General features: G+C 37.6%; 1 protein-coding gene across 1 annotated transcript in view; it reads left to right on the top strand.

Annotated features, from left to right (window-relative positions):
* Positions 1 to 26,790, top strand: part of LOC107564497 (microtubule-actin cross-linking factor 1-like) — a 178,675-nt gene that overhangs the window by 2,087 nt on the left and 149,798 nt on the right. The window contains exon 2 of the mRNA XM_016249593.1: positions 3,232 to 3,466. Coding sequence (XP_016105079.1) covers positions 3,244 to 3,466 — 223 coding nt within the window. The 5' untranslated portion in view covers positions 3,232 to 3,243. The remainder of the gene's footprint in view (positions 1 to 3,231; positions 3,467 to 26,790) is intronic.

The following is a 26,790-nucleotide window of genomic DNA, read 5'->3' as shown; positions in this document are numbered from 1 at the left end:
TGTAATTATATTATGCTAAATTAATGCATTTCAGTGATTATTTTAATCCTCATGTTATGTTTCGGTCATTTATTTTTATTTTTATGGTGTTTACCAGCCTACAAAAATGTGCTTATAATTTTTATTTACTTTTTTTGTTTGTTATGCTGTATTAATACCAAATATTGGATTCAATCTTTTTATCACCTTGTTTTGTTTGAATTAGCACAGGTTTTTGTATTTCTTTTTGGAACTGATTGATCGTAGGCATTATTGATCTTTTGAGTTTATGCACCTCAGTTTTGAGTGAATATTGCCAAAATTATCATTGCTACAAAAGAAATATAAAACCTGTGCTGAAAGAAAACAAGCTGACAAGATTTTGTGATAATTTAGCATAATGAGAGATTTACAAGCAGTTTTAAAAAGGCTGGTCATTTTTGACTGACAACAAATTAGGTAAAGGATTTTCAGCAGAACAAGGTTTTAAAGCGATAGTTTACCCCAAAATGAAAGCTCTGTCATCAACAGTGGTCTGTAGCCATTGACTTGTGCAACTTAGTGGCTACCATTTGGTTGCCAACATTCTTCAAAATATGTTCTCTTATGTTCAACAGAAGAAAGAAACATGTTTGGATCAACTTGAGGGCGAGTAAATGATGACAGAGTTTTCATCTTGGGGTGAACTATTCCTTTAAGAATTTTTTGTTGGTCCATACTTTGATGGGCCCTGAAGCAAAACCAATTTAGAGCCCCTAATATATAAAGGCACAAACTGCTCTAAACGTGCAGAATGATAAATGTCATATTTTCCATAAGAACTAATGCCTAAATGCCCACAGTGCTCTGAATAATGCAAAGCCATTATTTATTGCTATGATAAGATCCCCTCCTCCATAACCATTCCCAGCAAGTGTCATTATTGAGTGAGTGTGTCTATAGTGATGTGTCAGTGTTACTCATAGCAGATGCTTCTATCCTCATGGGTGAATGCACATGAACACATCTTTGCACATATTGTATAAACACAGCAAGAGAACAAATGCCACCAGCCTCTGTTCCACAAACTTGTAATTTCTCTCGAAGGGAAATGGAGCAGTGGTGCAATAACAAGGCTGTTCTGGGATGTGCTTGGCCAACATTGTGGGAAGCCAGACTCTTTGTGCAAATGCAGACCCAGTTGCACAGAGACTTTAAATCAACACAACAGCACTCTTGTCAGTGCACTGGGTGCATTCAGCTGTTGTGAACTTACTCAGTGTGGTGGTAGGAAAGAAATGAGAGATGAAATAATGTAAAAGAGAGCAGTACTTTCCTCCCTTTTCCTTCACAGGCATAATGACATAGCAAGGTTTTGAAAACAGCATTGCCTCTATTTATATCTGTTGGCTGCCACTGAACTAACTGCATGCTGTCAGGCAACAGCGGGATGGCTAAGAGATCTAGCTTCAGCAACATGGTTTTGAGTGAACTTAGTCCTGCTTTCGAGAAGCAGTAAAGGACATATCTGATTGTATGCAGGGAATATACACTTTCTGATATGTAGAAATGGTTTCCAGGACAGACTCGTTCACATCAACATTACATTTATGCATTTTACTGACACTTTTTCATCCAAAGCAACTCCCGCTTCATTAATACAACGTACAAAGATACATTTTGTCAACTTATTTGTTATATGGAAATCAAACTTTTGACCCTGAAGTTGCGCTACAGTTTGAGCTACAGTAAATGACATTCTAGCAACATGCTAGACGATATTATACAGATTATTTCTAATATAATGAACTAATACCTAAATGGAAAAAGAAAAAAAAGAATCATTGAAAGAAAGAAAAATGCATGAAGACATAAATATAAATCAAGAAGTAATTTACTATATTCTTTTTATTATTTTAGTATTTTTTAAAGAAATAGAACTAGTAATATTTGGGGAAAAAATATGCATCCATCCATCAATCCATCCATTTATATCTACTGGGTCACAGGACAAAGGATTAATCAAAAGTAAAAAAAATAAAAATACATACATACGTATATATGAATTTACTGTATGATAAAATAGAAAAAAATATTTTAACTATTTTTAAGGAAATAGAGGATAATTTTGATAAAAGTGTCTTTCCATTGTTGTGGTTAAATATCAAAAATTCATGAAAATGAATTCAAGAAAAATGTTGTAAAATATTTATGGTTACACCCAAAGTGTTGCCTTGGGGGGAAAAAATGTGCCAACCCCCTTCCCCCCTACTTAATTCGAAGGCTATACCATAGAAAACCCACTCATCATACGGCCTGGGACAACATTCCCAGCTGTCCCCCCGACAACGACCCTGGTTCCACCACATTTCTAGAGTTATTAAATCAAAGCATTTGTTGAAAATGGTATAAAAGCTTTAAAAAACCATATGACACCAACACAAATACAGAGCAAGAATTAGATGTGCATTTTACACTAAATCTTTAAAAATAAATATATATTTTTACATCATCTTGGACACCCTTATTTGCAATTAATTCAGATACTTTATTTAATTAAGAATTTTAGTGAATAATAAAATAATAAAAATAATTGAAAAATACAGTTGCAATTGTATATATATATATATTATACACACACACAAACACATATATAATGTCTATCAATATATATAAAATATATGAATATTTTAAATATAAAAAATATATAAATACTGTCCTAGAGTAGCCATAGCTCTTCTAGCAAGCCTTTCATGAATGCAGTGAGTAGATTGGACAGGGGGGCACATCTCCAGACAGCTTTCACTGAGCTCACTTATATTGAGGAGTTCAGCTGGTGTGGAGTAATGTGACGGACAGGAACCTACTCTAGCCCCCTTGGGCCCCATTCCTTCCAGCTGATCACAGAGGAATGCACATCAGAGAGGTCTGGCCAAATGCAATGTCCAATACTGATCAGGAACTGTTTTAATAGTACCGTGACTGAAAAGAGAGTTCGATCATCATTGTTGAAGTGAGTCAGCGCTGTTCACCTGATCTCCAGAAGCATCTGCCTTCATCTCTTTTACTTTCATTTTATTGCAGAGTGTTCAAATGATATGTTCTCACAAATCCGGCCTTATTTTCTACTCATGTTCTCTGGTGTATAGTAGTAGTACGTTGTCCTATGGGTAATGAATTATACATCTCACACACTTACACGCTTCTCTTTCCATCCTGACCTTATTTCTGTTTCCCTTTTTACCCTGCCACCCCTCATATACCTCCTCCCAGCCCTCTGGCAAGATGTCTTCCTCAGACGAGGAGAGCCTGAGTGAACGTTCGTGTGTGAGTGAGCGTTCGTTCCGCAGCGAGAGGTCTGGGGGCTCTCTCTCGCCCTGCGCCCACAGCACAGCCGGGCCCAAAGGGGACACTCTGCCATGGAACCTATCCAAACATGAGAGACGCAAGCGCAAGAGCCAGGACTCAGTGCTGGACCCCGCAGAGAGGGCAGTTGTGCGAGTCGCAGGTAAGAGATTTGACTGTGACACTGAGAAGTGTGTGTTCAGAAAGAGTTGTTAAGGGATAGTTCACCCAAAAAAAAAAGAAGAAAAAAAAAAGGAATCATTAACTAACCCTCACGTCGTTCCAAAAGTTAAGGGGAAGTCGTGGCTTAATGGTTAGAGAGTTGGCCTTGTAACCCAAAGGTTGTGGGTTTGAGTCTCATACCGGCAGGGATTGTAGGTGGGGGGAGTGAATGTACAGCGCTCTCTCCCACCTTCAATACCACGACTGAGGTGCCCTTGAGCAAGGCACCAAACCCCCAACTGCTCCCCAGGCGCCGCAGCATAAAAATGGCTGCCCACTGCTCCGGGTGTGTGTGTTCACTGCTGTGTGCGTGCACTTAGGATGGGATAAATGGAGAGCACTAATTCCGAGAATGAGTCACCACATGTCATGTCACGTCATATCTCACAAAACTGACCCTCTTTCTTCTAAAGAACACAAAAGTTGAATTTTTTGTCTGAAAAAAAAAGTTTCAACTGTTTTTGTCCATGTAATGAAAGTCAATGGGATCCAAAACAACATTGACTTGCATTATATGGACAGAAAACACTGGTACATTTTTGATCCCAAAATGATCCCTTTGAGCAAAATAATGAAATTACTTTAAATCAAATCTATAAATTAGACTTACCGAGCAAGTGGCCCTTGTTTTGTGTGTCCTGAGTCATTGATTTGATTTAAAGCAGTCTGGAAGTTGACTAAAGTCGGAAAGGAGGACATGCAGTGCTTTCTAGATACCGTATAACATTAGTGTTCTGGGATTCAGCATTGATACATACAGCTGCATGTGGATCAAGTTCTGTGAAATAAACTGTGATTGGGCTTGTGTGGGAGAAGAGAGGCCAAATGTTGGGAGCCGAACTGTTTTGAGCCTCTTTTTAGACTGTTGCTCTGGCTTTTCCTGCTGATTTCATTACTCCTGACAGACCGTGTCTGTGTTGCTGAACTAAACAGTTGTTGAATACAGAGAGAAAACTGGCTAAAGGGAAAGAGGTTTAGTTACTTTTTTGTGACTTGGTTTTTATGCGATCAAAAGTGTGAGAAAACACTAGTCACTGTTTACTAGGTTTATAAAAATGGATACAAGTATATCCAAGGCACATCTGGAATGCTTTGCAGACTGACACGCTATGGCCTCAACAGAGTTTTTCCTGCCAATCCTAACCTCACATTTTTTACGACCATGTGTCGAGCTTGTGTCCCTCTAGATTCGCCTCTGTCAGACATGATCTGTGTTTGTTCCATCAATGTTTGGGACTTTCTTTTTGGTCTGGAAAGCTTGTTTGTTGTTATAGGGGAATGCTGGATTAAATTGAACAAGCTTTATGAATTTTTGCATAGTCATAAGCCTAAAATACAGTGACTTGACACCAATAACCATTTTTGAAGTCTATATTAGGGTCAACGATATGTCGCACATTTTTATTTTTGTCTGGACCTATTAATTTATCTAAAAATACCGTTACGTTAAAAATAGTGCTGTCAATAGATATAAAAAAAATTAACTGATTAATCACACATTTGTTTCTGAAATGAATCGCAATGAATCCCACCTAACATTAAAGTTTTTAAATATACTTTAATATGGCAATACTTCCACATGCGATCTTAAAATTAATGTAGAAACAACATAAAGACTGTATATTTTTTACATTTGTTTAATGCCATCTTTTTTTATGAATGAAGGCGAGTATCATTGATAGCAATACTACTGATGTCTCTAGTAATGTTTTCCCCTTAATATTTAACCATTGACTATAGCCATTCAACATTACAGTGTAATTGAGCATTTATTAGACTTTAAAAAAGAACAACTTCTAATTTAAGTGAACTTAAAACAATCTTCACGTAAACCCATTAAAGTAGGAAATATGCAGAAATTGAATAAAGTTATCAAATAGGCTACTAAATTCTAGATTAAGTATATATGAATCCTTCAATAAGCTAAATAAGTTATTGCTTTCCTCTTTTCAATAACTGCTGCTGCTGAGCATGATGTTAAATATTTTAAACGCTGTTAAACTGGAAAAATTAATCACCTGCGTTAACGCGCTAATTTTGACAGCACTAATTAAAATGCATACACACAATGACTTGAATACATCTCTTCTATGATGAACATGCATTCATTTTTATATATCAAATAAAATATAAAAAAGTTGAAATGATATGAATCAGGGTAATATAGCTGTCCTGATATTATAACAAATAAAAAGCCTCATTAAAAGAATGAAATTCGTGAAAATAAAATTTTATTGAGTAGTTAGGCATCTTTTTTATTATTTCTTAGGGAGAAAAAATATTTTAAGAAAACTGCTTTAAAAAAAAATTTTATACAAAAAATTATTCTTTTAAAATCTGATCATTTGAACTTTTTCAAATGATACAATAAAGGAGTATGACATATCAAAACTGCCTGCCTGATTGTTTATTATCTCTGACACTTGTGTCGAGGGACCTGTGTCCGATAAAACTGCAACTTTTTCAGGCAGCTCAATGGGTGACTCAGCCTGAACCCCTCAATTCCCTTGTTGCCATGGGTTACCTGTTTGCTTTTCCAGTCCCCCTTAGTTTCCATGGCTATGAAATAGGAGGGAAAGGGAATCAGAAAGCCCGAAAAACAAGTAGTGATATATTTAGCAAGATCATTTGAATTTCAATTTGAGTTTCAGAAAAGAGAAAGTAGTTATGTGAAGCTTAAATCATTTAAAAGAAATGATTGAAAGAATGAAGAGAAAATAAAAAGAAGGTGATGACAATGGATGAGAGAAGAGAAGGGGCAAAACAAAAAGGACAAGGTTCAAAGAGGAGGTTAAGGGGGAAGGGAAATGATGGCGTTTAAAGGGACGAGGTTAGAGAGACAATGAGCATGGAGGGAATAACTGGATGGAAGGCAAGTGTGTGTGTCTGATTTATAGCACTTCAGTCTTGGAATGCCATGCTGCAAAACAGTTATGACAGTTGCCTAGAAAACATAGCGAGTTTACAAACACAAACTACTCTATGCACACAGCAGGTGAATCTGTTCGAACCCAAGCTGCAGTCCAAAGGCAATAAATTGGCTAAATCACAGCGATGTCAAAGACTTGTGAGTCTGGGTGGCCGTTTACTGTTGTGAGTGGTGTCTGAATCAGTACATACTAAAGAAAGCGGATAAGAGGCTGATGAAGCCATAATTTCACACTTGTTTAAATGTGGCATGACAGGGAGAGTCACAATGGAAAAACACTTTCAAAGCGCTTCCCATCAAGGTTTATTGTTGTTGCCCACCTACAGAGTAAGAAAAGAAACAAAATGTGTGCTTTAAAATCCATTGGAAAGAAATTGTTTATTCCCCCATTTTAGTTAAATCAAAATGATTTAGTAAATCGAGAGAATTATTATTTTACAATATATTTTTTTTCCCGCATGACAATTTTTTATATTCACAATACCTTTGCCTTCATTTACTGCTCACTTAAAGTAAATCTTTAAAAACATAACATTTCTATAACACTGTGAAACATAACCATTAGCAAATCTCAAAATTAGTATTTTTTTCATTTTGTAAATTATAATATTGTGGCTGCCTAAATTGCTTTTAGCATTTAACATGGTTAAAAGAATTGTCCACCCAAAAATGAAAATTTGCTGAAAATGTACTCACTGTCAGGCCATCCGAGATGCAGATGTTTGTTTAAAATGAAAGGAATTACAATAATGCACGTAATCCACATGACTTCAGTCTATCAGTTAATGTCTTGTGTAGTGAAAAGCTGTGGGTTTGTATGAAACAGATCCATCAAGGCATTTTAACTTTAACTGTCGCTTCACTTCCAAAATATGACTCCATAATCCATAATTAAAATCCACAGACATTGTTTAGAACTGTTTTGGACTGTTTTTGCTTGTAAATGGTGCTTAATCTGTGCATATTTTTCTCCTGATTTAAGATAGATTACTTTTTCACTGGAGAATGCAATATTGATAGATTTGTACTATATATAAACTTTGTAATGATGGATTTTCTTCTTACAAACACACAGCTTTTCACTTCATAAAACATTAACTGGAGTCACGTTGTGGATTATTGTGTTTTTATCAGCTGTTTGAACTCTCATCCTGACGGCACCCATTCACTGCAGAGAATGCATTGGTGAGCAAGTGACGTAATGTTACATTTCTCCAGATCTGTTCTGGTGAAGAAACCAAATCATCTATATCTTGGATGGCCTGAGGGTCTGAGGTCTGAATTTTCAGCAAATTTTCATTTTTGGGTGAACTATTCCTTTAAATTGTAGTTTCTAATGTTTCATTTTGACTTCATTTAGACTAAACAGTATTATAATACTGGCCTTGTATTGGTTATCAGCCAAAACATGACAATAATAATTGCTGTTTAATAATCTGTACCCCTATGTGAAAGTTTAGGTGTCCCAAAGACAATATGGCATGTTTTTCTTTGTTTTTTGGTAATGGTTGTATCAATCACAGAACTAAACTCTATTACTTCTGCATATTTCATAAGGGTATCTGTTTGGCAGAGACACATTTATGTGGTTAAATGTAAACAGAATGTGCATACCTAGTCAAATTGCAGTCCGATCGATCAAGCACTTGAAGTGACTAAGCATAAATAGACCCTTAAGAGCTTTTAAATGTAGACTAACTGTGAATGCTATAAATGTAGAATGTTATCCTCTTATTCTGAGCTGGATGAGAAAAGGGATCTTATTTATATACAAATCAGTAAACTGATCCACTGTCACTGAAGTAAATTGCCTGAGACATAATCCATAATAATCGTGAGCCTAAAAATATTGTGCTTTTAAAAATTATTTTTATGATAATTCCACCTGCAAGAAATGAATGACATTACAGCTATTTTAAAAGCAAAAAGACATTTTAATAGGCAATCTTGCTTTATTTAATTATGATGCCCCCTTTTCCCGGAGATGTGCATGTGTAATGTGCCTCAGTGGTGTGTGTTTACTGTTTAGGGACTCATTGGGCCAACAGCAATATCCGCTGTCAGGCTAGCAGTTGTTAGATGTTCTGTGGGGTTATGTGTGCCTTCCAGGTCTCACACACTACTTTGTTTTTGTGCAAGTGTGTGTATCTTTGCTGTATTAACCTGTGATATAGGATATAGAGGAATGTGGTGGAGAAGTATTGCGAATGTTTCAACACTCTCTTTAAAAGCATTTGGAACTAAACTTTCCTGGTCACCCAAGGAAGGCTCGGCTACTAGGCAATTTTCATGGATCTACACCTGCTCTCAATATACAGGAATGCTTGTCCCAACACATGCAAAGGATATAGATCAGACAATGTTTATAACAGCAGCTTGATGTGAGCGGGCTATCAAATGTACTTTTTATGAGGAGATAAGTGACGGAGGGGATTTGTGTCACATAAATGTCCTAAGAACATTAAATTTATTCAGGGAGAAGACTTTGTGTTTAAAGCAACTAGTAAAAGTAAAGATTCATGATTTATTTGTTGTTTAACAACCCAAGTGATGATAAAGGTTTGAAGTGGTTGGATCAGCAGTTCTTGGCCTGGGTTTGAGTCTTGTGAGGGCATCTAGTTTTGGAAAGTCTGGTCTTCTTATGAAACTGATATGTTAGGAGTTTGGAGGATTTGTATGTACTTTTTTCCTCCTCTTCTTTTTTTTTTTTTTTTTTTTGATGACTGATATGGGAAATCTGAATCAAATCAGTGGCTTTATTTTGCCTGAATTGACGCTTTGCAGCTGTTAGGTGGCAGTGCACTAGTGCGGTAATGCGGTAAAAAGCCTATACACTGATTCTTGAACACTGGGACAAAAAGAGGCTACAAATTTGAGAAAAAAGTCAGTATATAAAGGAAGTATTCTGGATTAATCTGTTCAGCATGCTCAGAGACCTATTTTCGGATGTCCAGCTACTTCCATTTTGTAATAAAATGTGATTTTTGTTTCCTACCACCCAATATACTTGTGTTAATATAATGTGGTTCAACACTGCCAAATCCACAAATTATGTGGTTATAATAAAATAAAAGTATTATAAACATTTACAAATCTAGAATTAATGAATTAATTGAGACTTCAGATAATCACCACAAGCAAATCTTATGGAATAGACAAATAATCATACATACATATATTCAGTAGACATATTATTTTCCCAGTGCACTATGATCTACACATATTTACGTTACTAATAGGAACATTTCTCAAATGCCACACAATGTATTTACAATTTGTGTGACAGAGTTGATATGGCTGTGACAGAAAATATGAGCACAACCACTTAAAACAGAGCCTGTGTGAGTTTTTACATCACAGTAAGAATATAAAGGCTGCCTATCTGACAAGTGCTGATAAAAAAAAGAATCTGTATAAAGCAGGTGGTTATAGGGGTCGTAAGAGATGCGCCTCTCCGCTTTAACCAGTCGGGGGCGACAAAACCCAAGAATCAGACTCGATAACATCAGCCATTGTTACCATGAATTTCCTGCGCTGGATGTGCCTGGCGTGGCTAGGGAAGGAGGGAAGGAAGGGAGGGAGGGATGGAGGAGGAGAGCGCAGGCACTGCGGGAAGAATAGAGAAACCTGAACCCCATTCGCACTGGGGAAAAGAGAGGGACACACGCCGTGTTATTATTATAGAAGCGGCCATTACATTGAGCAGCACGGATGGAAAAAATATAATATAGCGGGTACCGGCGCATCGACAAAGGAATACAAGAAGCACTGCCCGGATACCGTTTCACTGAGGCCTCATATCTGCTTTCGGAAGAAGCCGAACGGACCGCCCACCGCACAGAGACACACACATACTGGAGAAGCGCACACATATAAACCCAATCACCGGCCCGCACGCGCTACAGTGGACTTTAAATACGATAACCGCTGGGATTCTGATCTACACCAATGAAAGATGGGTTTATATAGTAGCACATCTAGATTTAATCCGATTCAGATGTTTAACCGTCATATATGATAAGGGATATTTACTCTAAACATAGATATTTACGTATTGTTATTTATCTAATCTTTTTATGACGGCACGTTTATAGGAACCGCCGGTCCTAAGTCGCTTTATATGACTCGATTTATTTAATTCATCGCGTTTACGATCATCAAATATAATATAATACGCTTTAGACGCATATTGAAGCTGGAATAAGTCTTTATCCACTGTGGATATTTAACGCAAACGGAACTTGACAGCTGTTGTCTGACGACCGGGATCCACCGTCCTGGATTACTCTATCGGCGGGCCGCTGTAAGTCGGCCAGCGGGAGTGAGAGGCGCTATGGCCGGCTACATCCCGGGCTTACTGCCGGCGAATCACTCCCAGGAGAAGGAGTTCGCACAGGCGTATGAGGATGTGCTGGAGAGATATAAAGGTAAATGGTTCACTAAAGCTCCGGGTTGTTGTGTTGTTTACTTTGGGAAAAGTCTGTATGCGGTTGCTGTAGCTGATATTTTGTGCCTGCTTTACATTTGCTATTTGTTGTCAATTGTCCAAGCACAGCGGAGGATGGTGGGTCTCTATTCCCATGGGTTTGTGACAGGGCAGAGGACATCCAGTGCTTCTGTGCAATGTTATAAACAGGGAATGTTGTTAATTAGCAGCTATTAGCATTTGTCCAGTTTTCCACTAGTGCAGGGTTCCCAAACTTTTTGTTTTTGCCAGCCTGAAACCTTAGATGAAATATATTTACTTGAAGTCCCCCCTGAGATTTTGTGTTAATGTTTAAATAAATTAACAATACATTCAAATGTTAATGGTTTTGTGATATCAGTTAATGAACCCAAACAAATATAATAATAAAAATAATAAGTATTGTTGTTGTTGTTAGGCATATTATATTATTAGTTTGAACCCTAATTAAAAGTTACATTTCAATTGCGCAGTAAAATAAATATATGACAATATAATATAATAATTTTTATTGTGTTTAGTATTATTATATATTATAATAACATATAAATCATAAACGTATATTATTTTAAATAACATGGAACTGGTGCACATTATGTTCTCGCAGCTCATGGAGAGATTGATTTCACTGTATTTACTATGGACCAAGCAGCTGTGTGACACTGAAAACACAGACTCGGGAGCTGCTTGTGTGTAAATGATCCCAGTGCTGCACTTCACCCCGTAGCATGCAGTGCAACATACTACATGCTTATTTAATTAAACCACAGTGTTTGATTTGATAATCACACTAAGCTATATCTGAAATATCAGTTTATTTTGTTTAGTTGAGCTGCTTCATTTATCTATGCAATAGTTTATTAGCTTTTCCTTAACTCACGAACCCCCTTTTGAGAAATCTTTCCCTAGTATGTTAGCTTGTCCAACTGTCCACTGCTGTCCCAGCTTGACTGGTTGTCTGCTGCTGTCTGATCCTCTCCAGTGGTCTACTGCTGTCCGAGCATGTTCAGTTATTGGGAATCAGTGAAAGATTGTCCTCAGATGGACAGCAGTGAACCCCAGAGGGCCTCAGACGGCTCTTGTGTACTTCTGATGACAGTGTTCCTGTGAAATATGAATACCTCAAATCTAATTGACCGTGATGGGAATATAAGGGAGAGCGAGTGATGTCAGTTGATTCGAAGACCATCTGCAGCCCTGACGAAAAGGGGCCTCTTAATTATTGATTATTGTAATGAAATGCGATTCTGTCGGGCCATTGGGACAGGGGCCTAAGATAGCACTGGGAGCTTGTTTTGTAGACCGTGATCTTAATGGATCCTCTGTGTATTAACTGGTCATTTTATATCTGTAAAGAATGTGCTGATCTTTGTAAAAAGGCTTTGATATCAAAGCAAATACAGTGTTTTTTGTACTATTTAGAAAAATGTCCGATGTCCATTAGAGCTACCACAAAACCACCTCTAATAATGCCTATAAACATAGAAGCTCAGTTGTTGATATACTGTACTAATGCATCCAGCTGCTCCCCTCACACTGTACTGTTTGTCTATTCAAATAAATGTATTTCCTTTGACTGACGTTTCGTCAATGTAACACTTTTGAAACAACAAGGCTAATATGAGCATGAATGCTGCCCTCCACAGAGAACATGGTAAATCAGGCTTAATTAATTGAATGCATTACACCCACCTTAGCCAACAGAAATTTTCAAAGTGGTTGCTAAGGGAGTTGTTTTATTTTGATGAATGAAGAAAGACTAAGGGCAGCAAGATCTGAACTTATGCAACCCTCAACTTACTTCTTGTATTGCCTCTTGTTTATTCTTATTCTTTATGTATTGACGCAGACATCCTTCATCTTTTCTTCCCAGGCTAGCTTTGTCAAAGGTCAATCGATTTAACTTTATACGCCCCACCGACTCTCAATTGGACGTGTATGTCACCGTATCTGTTGTGACGTGTACTTTGTTTTATGCCGAGTAATGTTTGAACGTGCAATTATTTATTTTTTTTATTCATTAAATACATACACTCTACCAGTTAAAAGTTTGGACGTACTTGAATAATTCATGGTCTTTTGATTCGAAAAGCTTAAAATTAAATAACTAGGTCCATGATGAAATTTCGTTACTAAAATATTTACATTTCTAAAATGTTTAAATAGGTTTGCTGGACTGCATATTCCAAAATCTTATGATTAAATCCTTGAAAATAGTTAGACAAATATACATTGCGACTACATTGAATTGCTACAATATTTTTTTATTTATTGGTAAGTTGATAAACTCGACTGCATAGTAAAGGAGAAGGAGCCAACAAGAGTCCAGCATACACTGGAACTTTAATACTGTTTAAAATACTGGTTAAGGCAGAACTGTTGAGATATTAAATTTTTTGTTCACTACATTATTAGATTATTTGGAATGTGTAAACTATTAGGCCTAATGATAAATAATGTGTAGGTGTTTTCAAAGCTTCGACTTGTTGTGTATTCCAGTATGATGTGATGTTTTCAGAGTTTGAAACTTTCTGTGTCGATATCTCTCAAACTTCCCTGAGAGGTCACACATATACAAATGTGTATATTCCTTAATGTTTTTATAAGGCTTTCAGCTGTGTCACTTGTGGCAGTTTCATGAAGAATAGGAGAGGAAATGTGAGAAATGTGGATTTGGTGGCTTGGGAAGATGTCACTTGAAGCTGAAATCTGAGTTGGACACATGATACTGGATTAAATAATTCAAAGTTCCTGTTTGGCCACATTCTGCACCGGCACCTGACTGTGTCAGTGGGGAAAAAGCCGTCAGAGGGCTGATCCTCTTTGGTTCAGGGATGTTAGGTGACATGACGGAGTCATTAGACATCCTTCCTATGTAGCAGAACTGGCATATTAGTGTCTAAAGCCTGGAATGCACTACACGACTTTTCAAATCTAAAGTAAAAAGTAAAACATTGTAATGCAAGGTGTTTTTTCATGTTACTTTGAAACCTGATTTAAAGAACAAATTAATTTATCCACTGAGCCACAGATTTTTGTAGCTGGCATGAAATTCATGAAAATTGATTCACAAAAATGATGTCTGCTGAACATCTCCAATAATTTTGTTTGCATTAACCCTGCACTTTTCTTTCAATCGACTGCAAGCTCTGCCTCCATCCAATCAATAACTGATGTACAGAACCAAGCTCTACATTTTCTTCTTTTTCCATAATTTACACACTGACTCTTGTGTTTCATTGCAACTTTAAACACTCACATCATGTTGACAGATGCTTGGCTTGAAAGTGACTTCTGTGTGAGCTGTGCTTCATACATCTTTACGCTATATTAACAGTGGACAATGGACCTGTTTTTGCATGCAAAATTGACTGCACATTAAGCCTCCTATAGAGTGAGCATGTTTCTAAAGTAGGAAATGCAGTTTTCTGATTGTGTGCCTTTCTCTTCTGCTAGTCTGGTCCTGTATTTAAACTCTTTGTCATCTTGGTGCATTAACAAGCTGACTGCCCCACTCTGCAGTAGTCGGGCCTGTGAAGGGCTGTTGCGTAATGAATCCTCAGCTGACTTTAAAGGATACCTTTAACTCCTGCGGTGACTTACTTTTGCTCTGCAGTCTCACAAACTTTTTGCTGAACTGTGTGTTGACATGATTCCCCCTTACGTAATGTCTCTAGCCCTTCTTGCACAGACGTCCTGCTGGGGGGAGTTGGCTGTGATGAGCAGTGCTGGTGGGCACTGGGTGCTGAGCTTTCAAGACAATCACTGATGATTCTCAGAGTGGCAGGGTGTTCAGATTTGAGACTGTAGCTGCTGTGCTCTAGTACCAGGCTCTGCTAGACACACACACACTCTTTGCTGTGTTTTACCTCAGGGGTTGCTGCCAAAAAGAAAAACTGGGAGAAAAATGAGCAGGAGCTGAAGAGCTGTTTTTGAACGAGGGTGCAGTAGAAGATGGCCAGATCTGTGATCGTGAATTAATCATGAAGGTTGTGTTAAAAGCATGAGGCCACATTGGCTAGGAGAGACATTGATTTATGATAGATTGACCGAGAATCCCTGCTCATTTTCCCCTTTAATACATTACAAAAAGCAGATGACTTGTATGCTTATCAACATTACACACACTGTGAAATCATCCTACCTGGAATATTTCCTGCTTTGCTGCTTTTCTACAAATTCAGCACTTTTATTTTTGTGATGATTTATGTCTTTAATACTTCCATACTCCATTTGAAGGATTTTCTGTATTCCTCCTCCTCTTTTTCTTGTATTGTCTGGTCAGATTAGCTCAGTAAAGTCTGAAGGGCTGATTACAGTAGATTTTAAGCATGCAATATTATCTCAGACCTCTCAGTTAATACGGTCAATTGGAAGTGATTCTGTTTTGAATGAACAATGAATTATAAATTCAGAAACATTAAATTATGCAATCTTCTGCAAACATTGCAGCCTCTTTAGTCTAATTGAATTCGTTTTTTTCTATGGGTGAACTTGGATTTTCAGGGCAAAGTTCACCAAAAATTTGCAATTTAAAAAAAATATAAATAAATGAATTTCTCAAATTTCCTGTGTTCATAAGCATGTGAAAGGAAGTGAATTTAACACAATCTAGTGTGACTGTCCAGACGTAAACTATAAAATTGAGATTACATGACATTTCCTTATCCTCTTCAGGTGGTGGGAAGCACCTGTGTGTGTGTGTGTGTGTGTGTGTGTGTGTAACAAGGACATTCACTTCACTCATCCTCCCCTGCTCTTGAAAAGAGTGTGTGCATGTGTGTGCTTTTGTTGGAAACTCTGTACAGAATATTTCCAATCCTTTTTACTCCATCCGCTGTCTTAATTTCGGCTGTCCCTTTGGGAAGAGTGAATGTGTACTAGTGTTGATTACTATACTAATTGAAGTTCAATAATGTTTGATAAATTAAGTTCATCAATAAATTTAAGGGCTTGAGGTATGGTCTCAAATTTTATTCAGAAGTAATGCGTTGATGAAATTGATCAATAGTGACGGACAGTAAAGACATTTATAATCTTACAAAATCATTTTATTTTGTCCGCTGTTCTTTTAAACTTTAGATTGATCAAAAAAAGGCTGTTTGAGTACTTTAATCTTTGAATATTTAATGGTGAATATTTTACGCTTTAAAAATGCTGCAAATTCAGCATTTTTTTTATCACAGGAATAAATGACATTTTAAAATGTATTAAAATACAAACGGTTATTTTAAATTGTAGTAATATTTCACATTATCTACTGTATTCTTGATCAAATAAATGCAGTCTTGGTGAGCATAACAGACTTCTCAAAAACCTTTGAACGATAATGTACAATGAATCCCCTACATGCAAATATTTCATCAGATCAAGATAACCTGTGAAGTTAACAAAAGTTGACAAGAACATGTCTAGGTCATATTTTAGGCATTATTTTTTCAATTTTGTTTGGCTAAATTATTCCTTTCACCTTTAAGATATATATAGCTTAAGAAGATATAGCTATCTGACCCTGCATAGACAGCAATGCAACTGACACGTTCAAGGCCCAGAAAGGTAGTAAGGATATCGTTAAAACGGTCCATATGACATCAGTGGTTCAACCGTAATGTTATGAAGCTACGCGAATACTTTTTGTGTGCAGAGAAAACAAAAATAGTGGCATAAACATAAACACCTGGCATCCCCCGCAAAACGGTTCTCATTCGCGCTTGAATATGAATTGCCCATGAGTTAAAGTCATAAACGTCATGATTCATTTCATCTTGAAGAGAAGACAAAAATGCCGAAGACCTCAGCTGTGTGCAGGGAGCACTTTAAATTGAGTGAAGACAAGACAAAGGCAGTGTGCCAAATATGCGATTTGAAACTGGCCTACCACAACAGCACATCAAGTTTGAAAAATCACCTGAGTTTCTGTAAGTAGTACGCCTATAGTATATTGTTGGTGTAAAAAAAAAACGAGCTGCTTTTATCCGCCATGTTAATCAGTAATTTTACACATGATAAAAACGTGCACTTACTTTGCTTGGAAAATACTTGCGAATACAACAGTCATAAAAAAACGTACAGTAGCCCAGCCTAATAATAATTTGTCTATATTAAAAGTATTGCTCTTAACAGACCTGTGTGTTTTATATCACTAGTGCAGTGTCTGTTCTCGGCGCATAAGCCCTGCCCGCGTGAGGCGCGCTGCTCTGTAGTTTATTAATTCTGAACATGTCGCGTGTCCATATTGCACTAAAATGCAACACTGCACTCCCTTGGTCTGCAGCAACACACCCGCCATGCGTGAAGTCGATTGGATGAACGGTTCGCGACATAATAAAAATGCAAACAGACAGACAGACACACAGAGATTCCTGCCTTTATTACACCGTGGCTACACCGGATGCGACAGTTGTTGTGACCATAAATAAATAGAACGCAGCAGCAGTTTACTGTCGGGAATTTGTCGCGCCACGCCTGTGTAGACACGGTGTTGAGAGAAGAATACGTTCAGCCCCCTCCCTCCGAAGCTACAAATATTCGGTGTTGATTACTGCCGAAGCTTCGAAGCTCAAAAAATTTTATTCGGACCAGCCCTAGTGCATTCCTCTGCTTGTAAACAAGGTGCAGCGCATCCGGGTTCTACGTCAGAATGCCAGCTCCTGTGTCAGCTGCAGCATCACACGCATGTGTCGTGGTACTCTCCTGAACGTGGAACATGAGGTTGAGTAATTAATTAAAGACAGAATTTTTTATTTTTGGTTGAACTATCACTTTAAGATAATGATAATGGCGAGGGGAAAAAATCTGTATTTAGTCAGTCTTGACAGTACTAAATGCATTATATTAATAATAATAAATATTTTCTCCCCCCATTTTTTTTCTTTTTAATTTTAATTTTTAACTTTAAACATTTGAGCGGTAGTGTAAACAGTTGGGGAAGTTAATTCACTGCCTCTCTTGTGACAGGTGAACACTGTGCCGCTAGAGCACAACAGTCCATCACTGTAATCCATGTGTTATATCACAGACCCCATATAGTGCTGTCTTCTCTTCTGTGTGTGGGGCACTGCCATAGACTATGAAGGGACATGATGTGGGATGTGAGAGATTCCTTTTCTCTTCTTTGTAAGAGCTGGGAACCAAGAGTCTCCAGTTTTGTATTCTCATCCTCACACTTTTTCAGTGACTCTGATTAGTAGGTCATTAGTTACTGGGAGTTGTAATCTGTTTCGGCTAGAGCTGTGTTAACAAGATTTACTCCTAACTGACGTGGCTAAAATGATCAGTTTACGAGACAAAGACGTCTGTGAGAGGTGGCAAAATCATTTAGGCCATTTTATCTTTTTTCAGTCAGTGTTTATCTCCTTAATCTTGGTTTTGGCTTCTTTTGGGTTTTGGACAATACTATTTGTTGATTCGTTTCAGTGAAGACTAATGGAATTTGTCTACCGTGTTCTAAAGTCTTGAAAGTTTTTGTTTATTAGATTAGATGTTCCTTACCTCCCTAGCCTCTCTTTACAAGTGCTTCTGTTAAAATAAGAGGCGGCAGATGGCATAGATATTTGGTGAAATGAACAGAATAATACATTGACATTCCCATATGTCTGCACAGTATCCAGCTGTTCACTTTCAGATATGTTTGTCAAATATGCTGCCTTTGAACAAGGGTGAATGCAGATGAATATCCACAAATTTCAGGTTACTGTAAACCTGTGCCAGGCAAAATACCATTAGCCTTTAAAATGCAAACATCTTGCCAAAACATTAGGCCATATGGATTCTAATTTGAATGTAAATATAATGAAAAGAGAGGAAGTGTGTAAAGCTTGGCTTCATCAAGGAAAAAGGAAGGCCAAGATCTTCGATTGTGTTCTCACACAATGGAAATTGGAAATATATGTCAGCATAAGTGAAAATGTATACTCTGCAGAGCTGTTAGCATTGCTGTCCTGAAATGCTTCCCAGTTATGTAATGCCTATAGCTTGGATCAAGCCAAACACATTGTGGTTTAATTAAGTTATGTCTAATCTCTCGGCAGATACTGCAGAATGATTGATGACTCTCGTTCAGGTGTAAACAGCTATCATGCTCTCTCTGTCGTTTGGGTTCTTTTTTGTTAATGTGTTTTGCACGTCTGGCCCTGTCAATAGGAAGGAGGGGGTCAGTCAGCCCTTCTGGTGAAGGATGACCCACTCCACCTGTCTGGGGTCAGGTGGGTTTTTATGGTAATTCGCTCACCCATTGAATTGAGGGCATCCGGGGCGATTTCAAATGCCGTCATGTGCCACCATGCATGAGGAGGCCAGTCTAGGTTAAAGGCCTATTCTAGTGATGTTCATTTCAGTTATTTTTCCTAACCGACAACCGATGCTCGTTAACCGATTATTAACCGTTAACTGACAAGATTATTTTAAATTAGAATTGATTTAAATTAGAAAGGATAAGTGTCTGTGACCCGTTAAAAATACTAACATTTATTTCCCGGGGATTAATTTTACATGCGCAAAAAGCAGAAAACAACAGAACATGAGGATTCACATCATATCACATCATGCACCTGCAGCGCTTCTACGAGCGGAGAAAAACATAATAAAGCTAGGCTATATATATATATACACATACACATACACATACACATATAGATAGATAGATAGATAGATAACGAATAAATAGGCCTATACGAGAAATATATCTTTACTTAAATTTAAAAAATGAAAGAAAAACTGTAACAAGTAGCCTAGTATGCAGAGTTTCAGTTCATTTTTGTGCTGCGTGAAAGGAAACCAGATGGCAGAAAGCGGCATACTATTTTTTTTTTTTAGGCTTATTTTACAAAAGCACAAAGATTTGTTTTTATTGTGAATGTACACAAATAAAGGCAAACCTTTTACAATTCCGATTATCTTTATGACTAAAAGGAGTAGTTGTTTCCACTGTTAGAAGGAAAGAATTCAGGTGATTGCGCCGGCGCCGCATGCACGCACACCGTTAAGCATTGCTACCTTTATCATAATAAAATACAGTCAGTCAAACATATGGGAAAAAACACACTGCTCAGTTTAAATATGTAGTAAAATCTGTGCTGTTAAGTGTTATCACCATACTGCCGTGATGTTATGCAAAACATTTTGTTTTATGTGGATATTGGAACACGAGTGAAGTACATAACATTTTGCCATTCAAATACACAGCGAATACGGAAACATTTGATTTTGTGTCGAATGAGAGACCCAACATTGGTTTCAGTTTAATTTTAGCCTAAATGAATTTGTTTTGGCTTGTCATTTATATTGCTATAGCTTATATTTTTAATTCTTGTTCTTTTCTAAATACTGTTAATTGAAAGGCTTTGTTGTAGGGTGAGGGTAACTAAAATAGCCTAGCTATGTTTACAGTGTTAATTATAATGTTTGTAAACATTTCGCCTCTGCATTAGAACTATTTCTGAATGAAACAATAAAATGCGACTTATGTTTTTTTTTTTTCTCTAAAAAACTATTTTTTTGATACGCGTAGCATATTTTAACCATGCAGGAAATCTTTTTAAATATTTTAATAAATTACTGAAAAAAAAAAAAAAATGACTTTTTAAATCGTTTAACTGATTGTATTAATCGGTCAAAATTCTATATGGTCGGTTAACGGTTAACCGGTTAAAAATGAACATCCCTAACCTATTCATACCAAAACAAATATTTTAGCACCTACACTACTGTTCAGGAGTTGCAGTATAGTTTATTTATTTATTTACTTATTGAAAAAAGAGTTAATACACTAGAGTGCATTAAATCTTTTTTATTTTATTTCTATATTATTTTATTTGTAACAATTGTCCTCTATTTGTTTTGTTTGTTTCCTGAGAGTATTTTTTCTGTTTACCATGAAACTCTGTCTAAATATTTTTGGTGTGAAAAATAGTTTTCTGTCATGACAACTCTCGGAGTGATTGCTATGATAATGTACATGACATGTTAATGTATTTGGTCTTGGTCGGAATAGATCTGCTACGCTGCTGCGGCAGAGCAAGTCCCGAGACTTGCTACTGCCAATACATCCACAACATGCTGCTGCTGCACCTATAACACATATGAATAACCCCCATATAGCATACATGAATCACCCCGTAGCAGATCTATACAGGTGGAGCTGGGGAAGGTGGAGGGTTTCTGAAGTGCACTGCGAACTGCTACAGCAAACAAAAGCCAGGTATTTGAATATTGAGCAGCGAGCTCATTGGCTACCGATACAGGAGAGAACCAATCAGCTGCCATGTGACAATGATGTCGCCAGGTCAGATTGAGCTAGGCCTATAGGACTGCGCCATCTAGAGTTTCATGCCAGAACTCCGTATTTATACTTTATTCACTCACTTAGGATTTAGCGTGAACAGTCTGCCGTTAAGAGATTTTGGAGGGAAAATGTTCAAAGCATTGTGGTTCAAAGCATTAAGATGGTACTTCCGAATTACTTGCACAGACTGAAAGATCCATGAGAGTTTAAAGGATTTGAATATTTACTGTATATTACGTGATGGTTGACTGAATGTGCACTTTTAATGTATGTAGAAACTTTCTCAATCACCTTTCAATTCTAATCCACACTTCATCTACTGTCTTTTTTACTGAAAGTAATAATGAAGTGACAGGAGGTAGCAAGAGGCATTAATAAAGAAAGGAAACTAGATGAAATAATTTTGACTGAAATATATCCATTGGAACGCTGAAAGTAAGATGCCCCTCAGTCACTTTTCTTGTAGCATGTGTGTGCCTGTGACACACTTGCTTTTGAGTGGGCTGTTAATGATATGTGATGTGCTGGAGAGGGCTGTAAATGGAGGTGTCTCTCTAAAAACAGCCCTTGCAGTGCACACTGTATATTTGCCCTCCAGCTGAAGGAGTGGGAGTGGAGGACTGGTCAGGGTGACACAGCAGCTCGCAGCTAGAAGAAGGAGTGGGGGCCGGAGCTGCATTCCTGAAATAACAGCAAGTTTTGAGGGGTGACGGGAAGGAGGAAGTCACTATATAGTCCTGTTCCTGCCTGGGCCAGTATAAAACTCTCATTTGTTTGGGAACATACACATCACCTATTTTGTTTTAATACCATCTAGGTTTAGTTATCTTGACTGTGTTTAGCAAACTGGCTATCTAGATAGCGTTTTTAGGCATGTTTAAAGTCAGCTGATGTCACACAGACTCTCATTTAGCTGACACAAAACATGCCTCCAATGCCAAAACTTGCTGTCTAGGTAGGTAGCTCACTAGGCTTTGAAACCCAGTCTTCTCTCACTACCTGGCCTCATTTGGAGACTTTTCATTTACATCATTTTCTACCCTAACTGCCTTACTGTTTCTACACACACTTTTTCTTGATTGGTTTATGTGATGACTTATGTTTCATATTCTTCTTGTAAGCAACAGCCATGTCAAAAGCTAGTCTTAGGTCTAGTGGTAGGTCTACCCAGAAACAGACCTTTTGTAAGCACCCTAGACCCTGCTGATAAAATCACTCCCTCCTGATGAAGCTGTTTTATGGAGCCCATCCAATTCAGCGTCTCCCCATCACTCTGTCCCACTTTCGGCCCTCGACCTTTCTGTACAGCTCTATCAGAGCCAGTTCTGTTCTGCTCCATTGCCCCTGCTAATAAACACGTCTTGAATGGACCTCAAATTTAGCAGTCTGCATGGAGTTTATGGACCGAAATGGATGGTAATTCTTTATGATGTGATAGGTTGAAACCAAATATATTCTGCTTCTTAAAAAAACAAAATTTGTATTTTTTTTTTTTTTGGAAATGGGATTATGTGAATAGTCCAGGGTCAGAAACTTTGGGGATATCTAATATTAGCGATTCTAATATACATGATAAATCATTGTCTGGCCTGGACCTTTCTTTTAAACAGGTTTCCTCAATATTTGATCTCCTTTCATAAAGTTTCAGTGTTATGTATGCTGTTGTTCAGTATTTATATATATTTTTGAAAGACGTATCTTCCAAATGCCACCTAAAGCTGTATTTATTTATTACTATTTGAACAGATACAGTAAAAACAGTAATGTTGTGAAATATCACATTTTAAAATAACCGTTTTCTATTTGAATTTTGAGCTGCAATTTTGCCAGTGTAGATTATCAGTGAAACCATTCTAATGTACTGATTTAGGGTGCTTTCACACTCGCACTTTTGGTGCGCACCCGGGTTCGATTGACGTCAGAGTTTGGTACGTTTGGATGATGTGAACGCTGTCTTCCGAACTCGGGTGCGCACCCGCGAACTGTACCCGAGTCCACTTAAAAAGGGTGGTCTGGGGTACAGTTCAAGTGAACTCCAGTAGAGTTCGCTGCTGATGTGAACGCAATCGTACCAAATCATGGAAGTGAACCGCTATTAATGATGTATTATTTGATAAAAATGTGTGTTTGTGTGTTTCACTCACTGTCTTGACGAGCGTGACTATGATAAAAATGTGTGTTTGTGTGTTTCACTCACTGTCTTGACGAGTGTGACTAACGCGCTGCAAGCAGAGAGCTGTATATCTAATTTCTGTTCACCTTCAGAGTACTTTAGAGCATTTGCAGTACATTCGTAAGGCAGACGTAAGTGCCGTTATGTACTGAAGCTTTGGAAACAAACCAACGTTTCAAAAACATAAATATAAAATTGAAGAGAACCTTGCTATGCATTTTGCCGTCTTCTCCTGCGCCATCGTTACTAAGCAACGGGGTAAACAGCTGCTGGCTTGATGATGCAAACGAACCGCGGTTCGGACCCAAATAATATAATGTGAACACTGTCCGGCAGGGGCAGGGGGGAGCAATCGAACTCGGCTTCGGACTAGGTAAGCGAACCAAGTGTGAAAGCACACTAAGTTTTTGTTTGCTTCATCAAGCCAGCAGCTGTTTACCCCGTTGCTAACGATGGCGCAGGAGATGGCGGCAAAATGCATAGTTGCTCTCTTAATTTTTTTTTATTTATGTTTTTGAACCATTGTTTTTGTTTCCAAAGCTTCAGTACATAACGGTACTTAACGTCTGTCTTACGAATGTACTGCAAATGTTCTAAAGAATGCTAAAGGCGAACAGAAATGAGACATACAGCTTTCTGCTTGCAGTGCTTCAGTCACGCTCATCAGGAAAGTGAGTGAAACACACACATAAACACATTTTTATCAAATAATACGACATTAATAGCGATTCACTTCCGCGATTTGGTACGATTGCGTTCACATCAGCAGCAAAGCGTACGAGAGTTCACATGAACCGTACCCCAGACCACCCTTTTTAAGCGGACTCTGGAACGGTTCGCAGGTGCGCACCAGAGTTCGGAAGACAGGCGTTCACATTCACATCATCCAAACGAACCAAACTCTGACGTCAATTGAACCCGGGTGTGCACCAAAAGTGCGAGTGTGAAAGCACCCTTAATGCTCAAGAAACATTTCTTCTTGTTATTAAGGTTGAAAACAGCTGTGCTGCTTAATATTTTTGTGGAAACGTTAAATTTTTCCAGGATTCTTTGATAAATAAAAAGTAAATTATTATTATTATTATTTTATAATTATTATTATTATTAAATTTTTTTTTTTTTCTGCTTTGTGATTGATGGCGTCCTCTGTACAGCAAACACATTACAGGCAGCCCAGTCTCAGGTCTTTCCAAGTCTACAGTCTATTTTTATAAAGAACTTTTGAAATATTTAGTCTGTAGACGCATCTTTAATGACTGTTGGCTAAGTGTACGAGTCTTAAATGAAGATATGCCTACTTGTTCTGTAGTGTGACAATTTTTTTTTTTTTTGGAGTCCTCTCTAGGAATCAGAAAATTTGGTATTGTTATATTTTTTTGCAATGAAAACTGTTCTTGTAAATCTAGAAATTTTCTTGGCCTTCAGATGAATGATTATTATTCCATCTCTGGGATGTGTGTTTGATGGAATTGCATGTGTCTGCAAATGTATTTTTATGTTTTGACGTGTTGGATGGGGGTAGTGGGCTGACTGCATACCCGAGAGAGACGCCCAAAACATCCGCTCCTGCTTTTGGTGCACCTGGATGGGCTGCTGTCCTACAGCATGATGGTTATCTACACACACTTTCTGTGTAGCTCCCAGTTAGTTCACAAGGAAATGAAAAGAGAAAGTACAGATGTTGCTTTGAGCGGTTTGCCACTCCCTCTAACACACACCTTTATCAGCCACACCTATAGTTGAGACTGTAGACAGTTATTTTACTGTGTTTGTTATTACAGACAGAGAGATGTGGTTAATGGAGTGAAATGACTGTCTTTATTGCATTAACATAGATTAATGAAGTTTAATTTTATATTGACTTGTGCTGACATGACAGTTAGGAAGATAGATGGGGAGGGATAAGCAAAGCCCCTCGCTGATCTTTGACCTCTCACACATTGATGCTGGAGATCTGCGTGTGTGGGTTTCCCAGGGGCCCCTGTGCTTGTATGGAGATGTGCAAATAGTGTTACATGGCTATCTAATGACCGTCCGTTGATGCTCAAGTCTTTAATTTAATCTGCCCCTCCTTTCCGTGCCTCTCTAATGGAGTTTTCTCAGATTTATTCTCCATTTCCCCAACACCTTATCAAGTTATGTCCATGCGCTTGCTCATTTGATGATGTTTTACCACAGAACATTCTCTTCAGTTTGCAGTGTTTTTAAGGCTTATATTCATGGGATCATCTCCCATTCTTTATTTGCATCTTTGAACATTTTTCAATTGCAGTGATGCTGCCTGCACTTGCCCTAATTAAAATGATAACCTGTAACTTGGAGTTGCCAAAAAGTTATTCTGCCTTTTGTCAGTTGTGTGCCAATTTTCCTTAACTAGGAATCATTATGTTGACAATAGATTAAAATGGGGGAGAGGGGAGGGGGGAAATAGGCCACCGTTGATTTTTAATGGATGTGATGTAAGGAATGAAATCTGTTCCTTATTCCACAGGGATACGAGTGGTGTCCCTTATGGTGTTAAACTACCAGATGGTTACTTCCGGTTTATTTGCTGTGCTCTGGAACGTAGTATGATTTCCCATAAAGTTGGTTCACTCCAGATCAATGCAAACAAAACCCAAAATTACAAATTGTGGCAACAGGTTTTACAAGGCACCGCTTACATTTACTAAATATACTGGATATCATTTTCCCTGCCTGTGTGGTTCCAGAGTTATAACATCTTGATGAAAGATTTTGAAAAATACTTAAAAACATTTTTTTTTTAAACTAATAATATGCACTTTGCAGTGATAGATTATGCAACATAACACCAGAGGCATTTTTTAGGAAAGTAAAATGGGTTGAGTTTGATTTGTTTTTAAGTACTTGAAGACGTTATCTCTTCATCTGTACTTGTCAAGCAGGCTAATAGTGATTTGTTTTGGGAATTGTGGCTGATTGGGCTGTTTTGCTGCCAAATTGTGTGGGCTATAGAGTGCAACAGTTGGATTCCAGAAGTAAAATCTCATTCATTTTCTCCATAGGGGAATTGATTTTTAATGAAAACGTATTAACCATTTAAAGACAGACCTGCTTTGAGTGCTGAGGTTATTAATCAATGATGTATGCTTTGGTTGAAGCCATTAGTCTGCAATATTTCAACTTATTTTTAAAATAATTTTTTAAAAGTAAAATTCCTAGCGGAAAACTACATTACCCATGATTCTGCAAAGAAATCTCCAACAATCAGTTAACTGAAACAAGTTAATCATGGCAAAATTACATTTATCACCCATCCACTCTCATGAAGCACTGCAAATGACATATTTGAAGTGACATATTAATATTTGTGTGTGTGTAAAATGTCACCCTCAAGTTGTTCCAAACCTGTATTAGTTTCTTTCTTCCATTTATGAAGATTTCTTGCTGAATAT

This window comes from Sinocyclocheilus grahami, unplaced genomic scaffold (assembly GCF_001515645.1).
Source record: "Sinocyclocheilus grahami isolate Dianchi unplaced genomic scaffold, SAMN03320097.WGS_v1.1 scaffold940.1, whole genome shotgun sequence".
NCBI classification, from domain to species: domain Eukaryota; kingdom Metazoa; phylum Chordata; class Actinopteri; order Cypriniformes; family Cyprinidae; genus Sinocyclocheilus; species Sinocyclocheilus grahami.
Note: the sequence above shows the minus strand (reverse complement) of the source record. Positions and strands in the feature narration are given on the sequence as shown.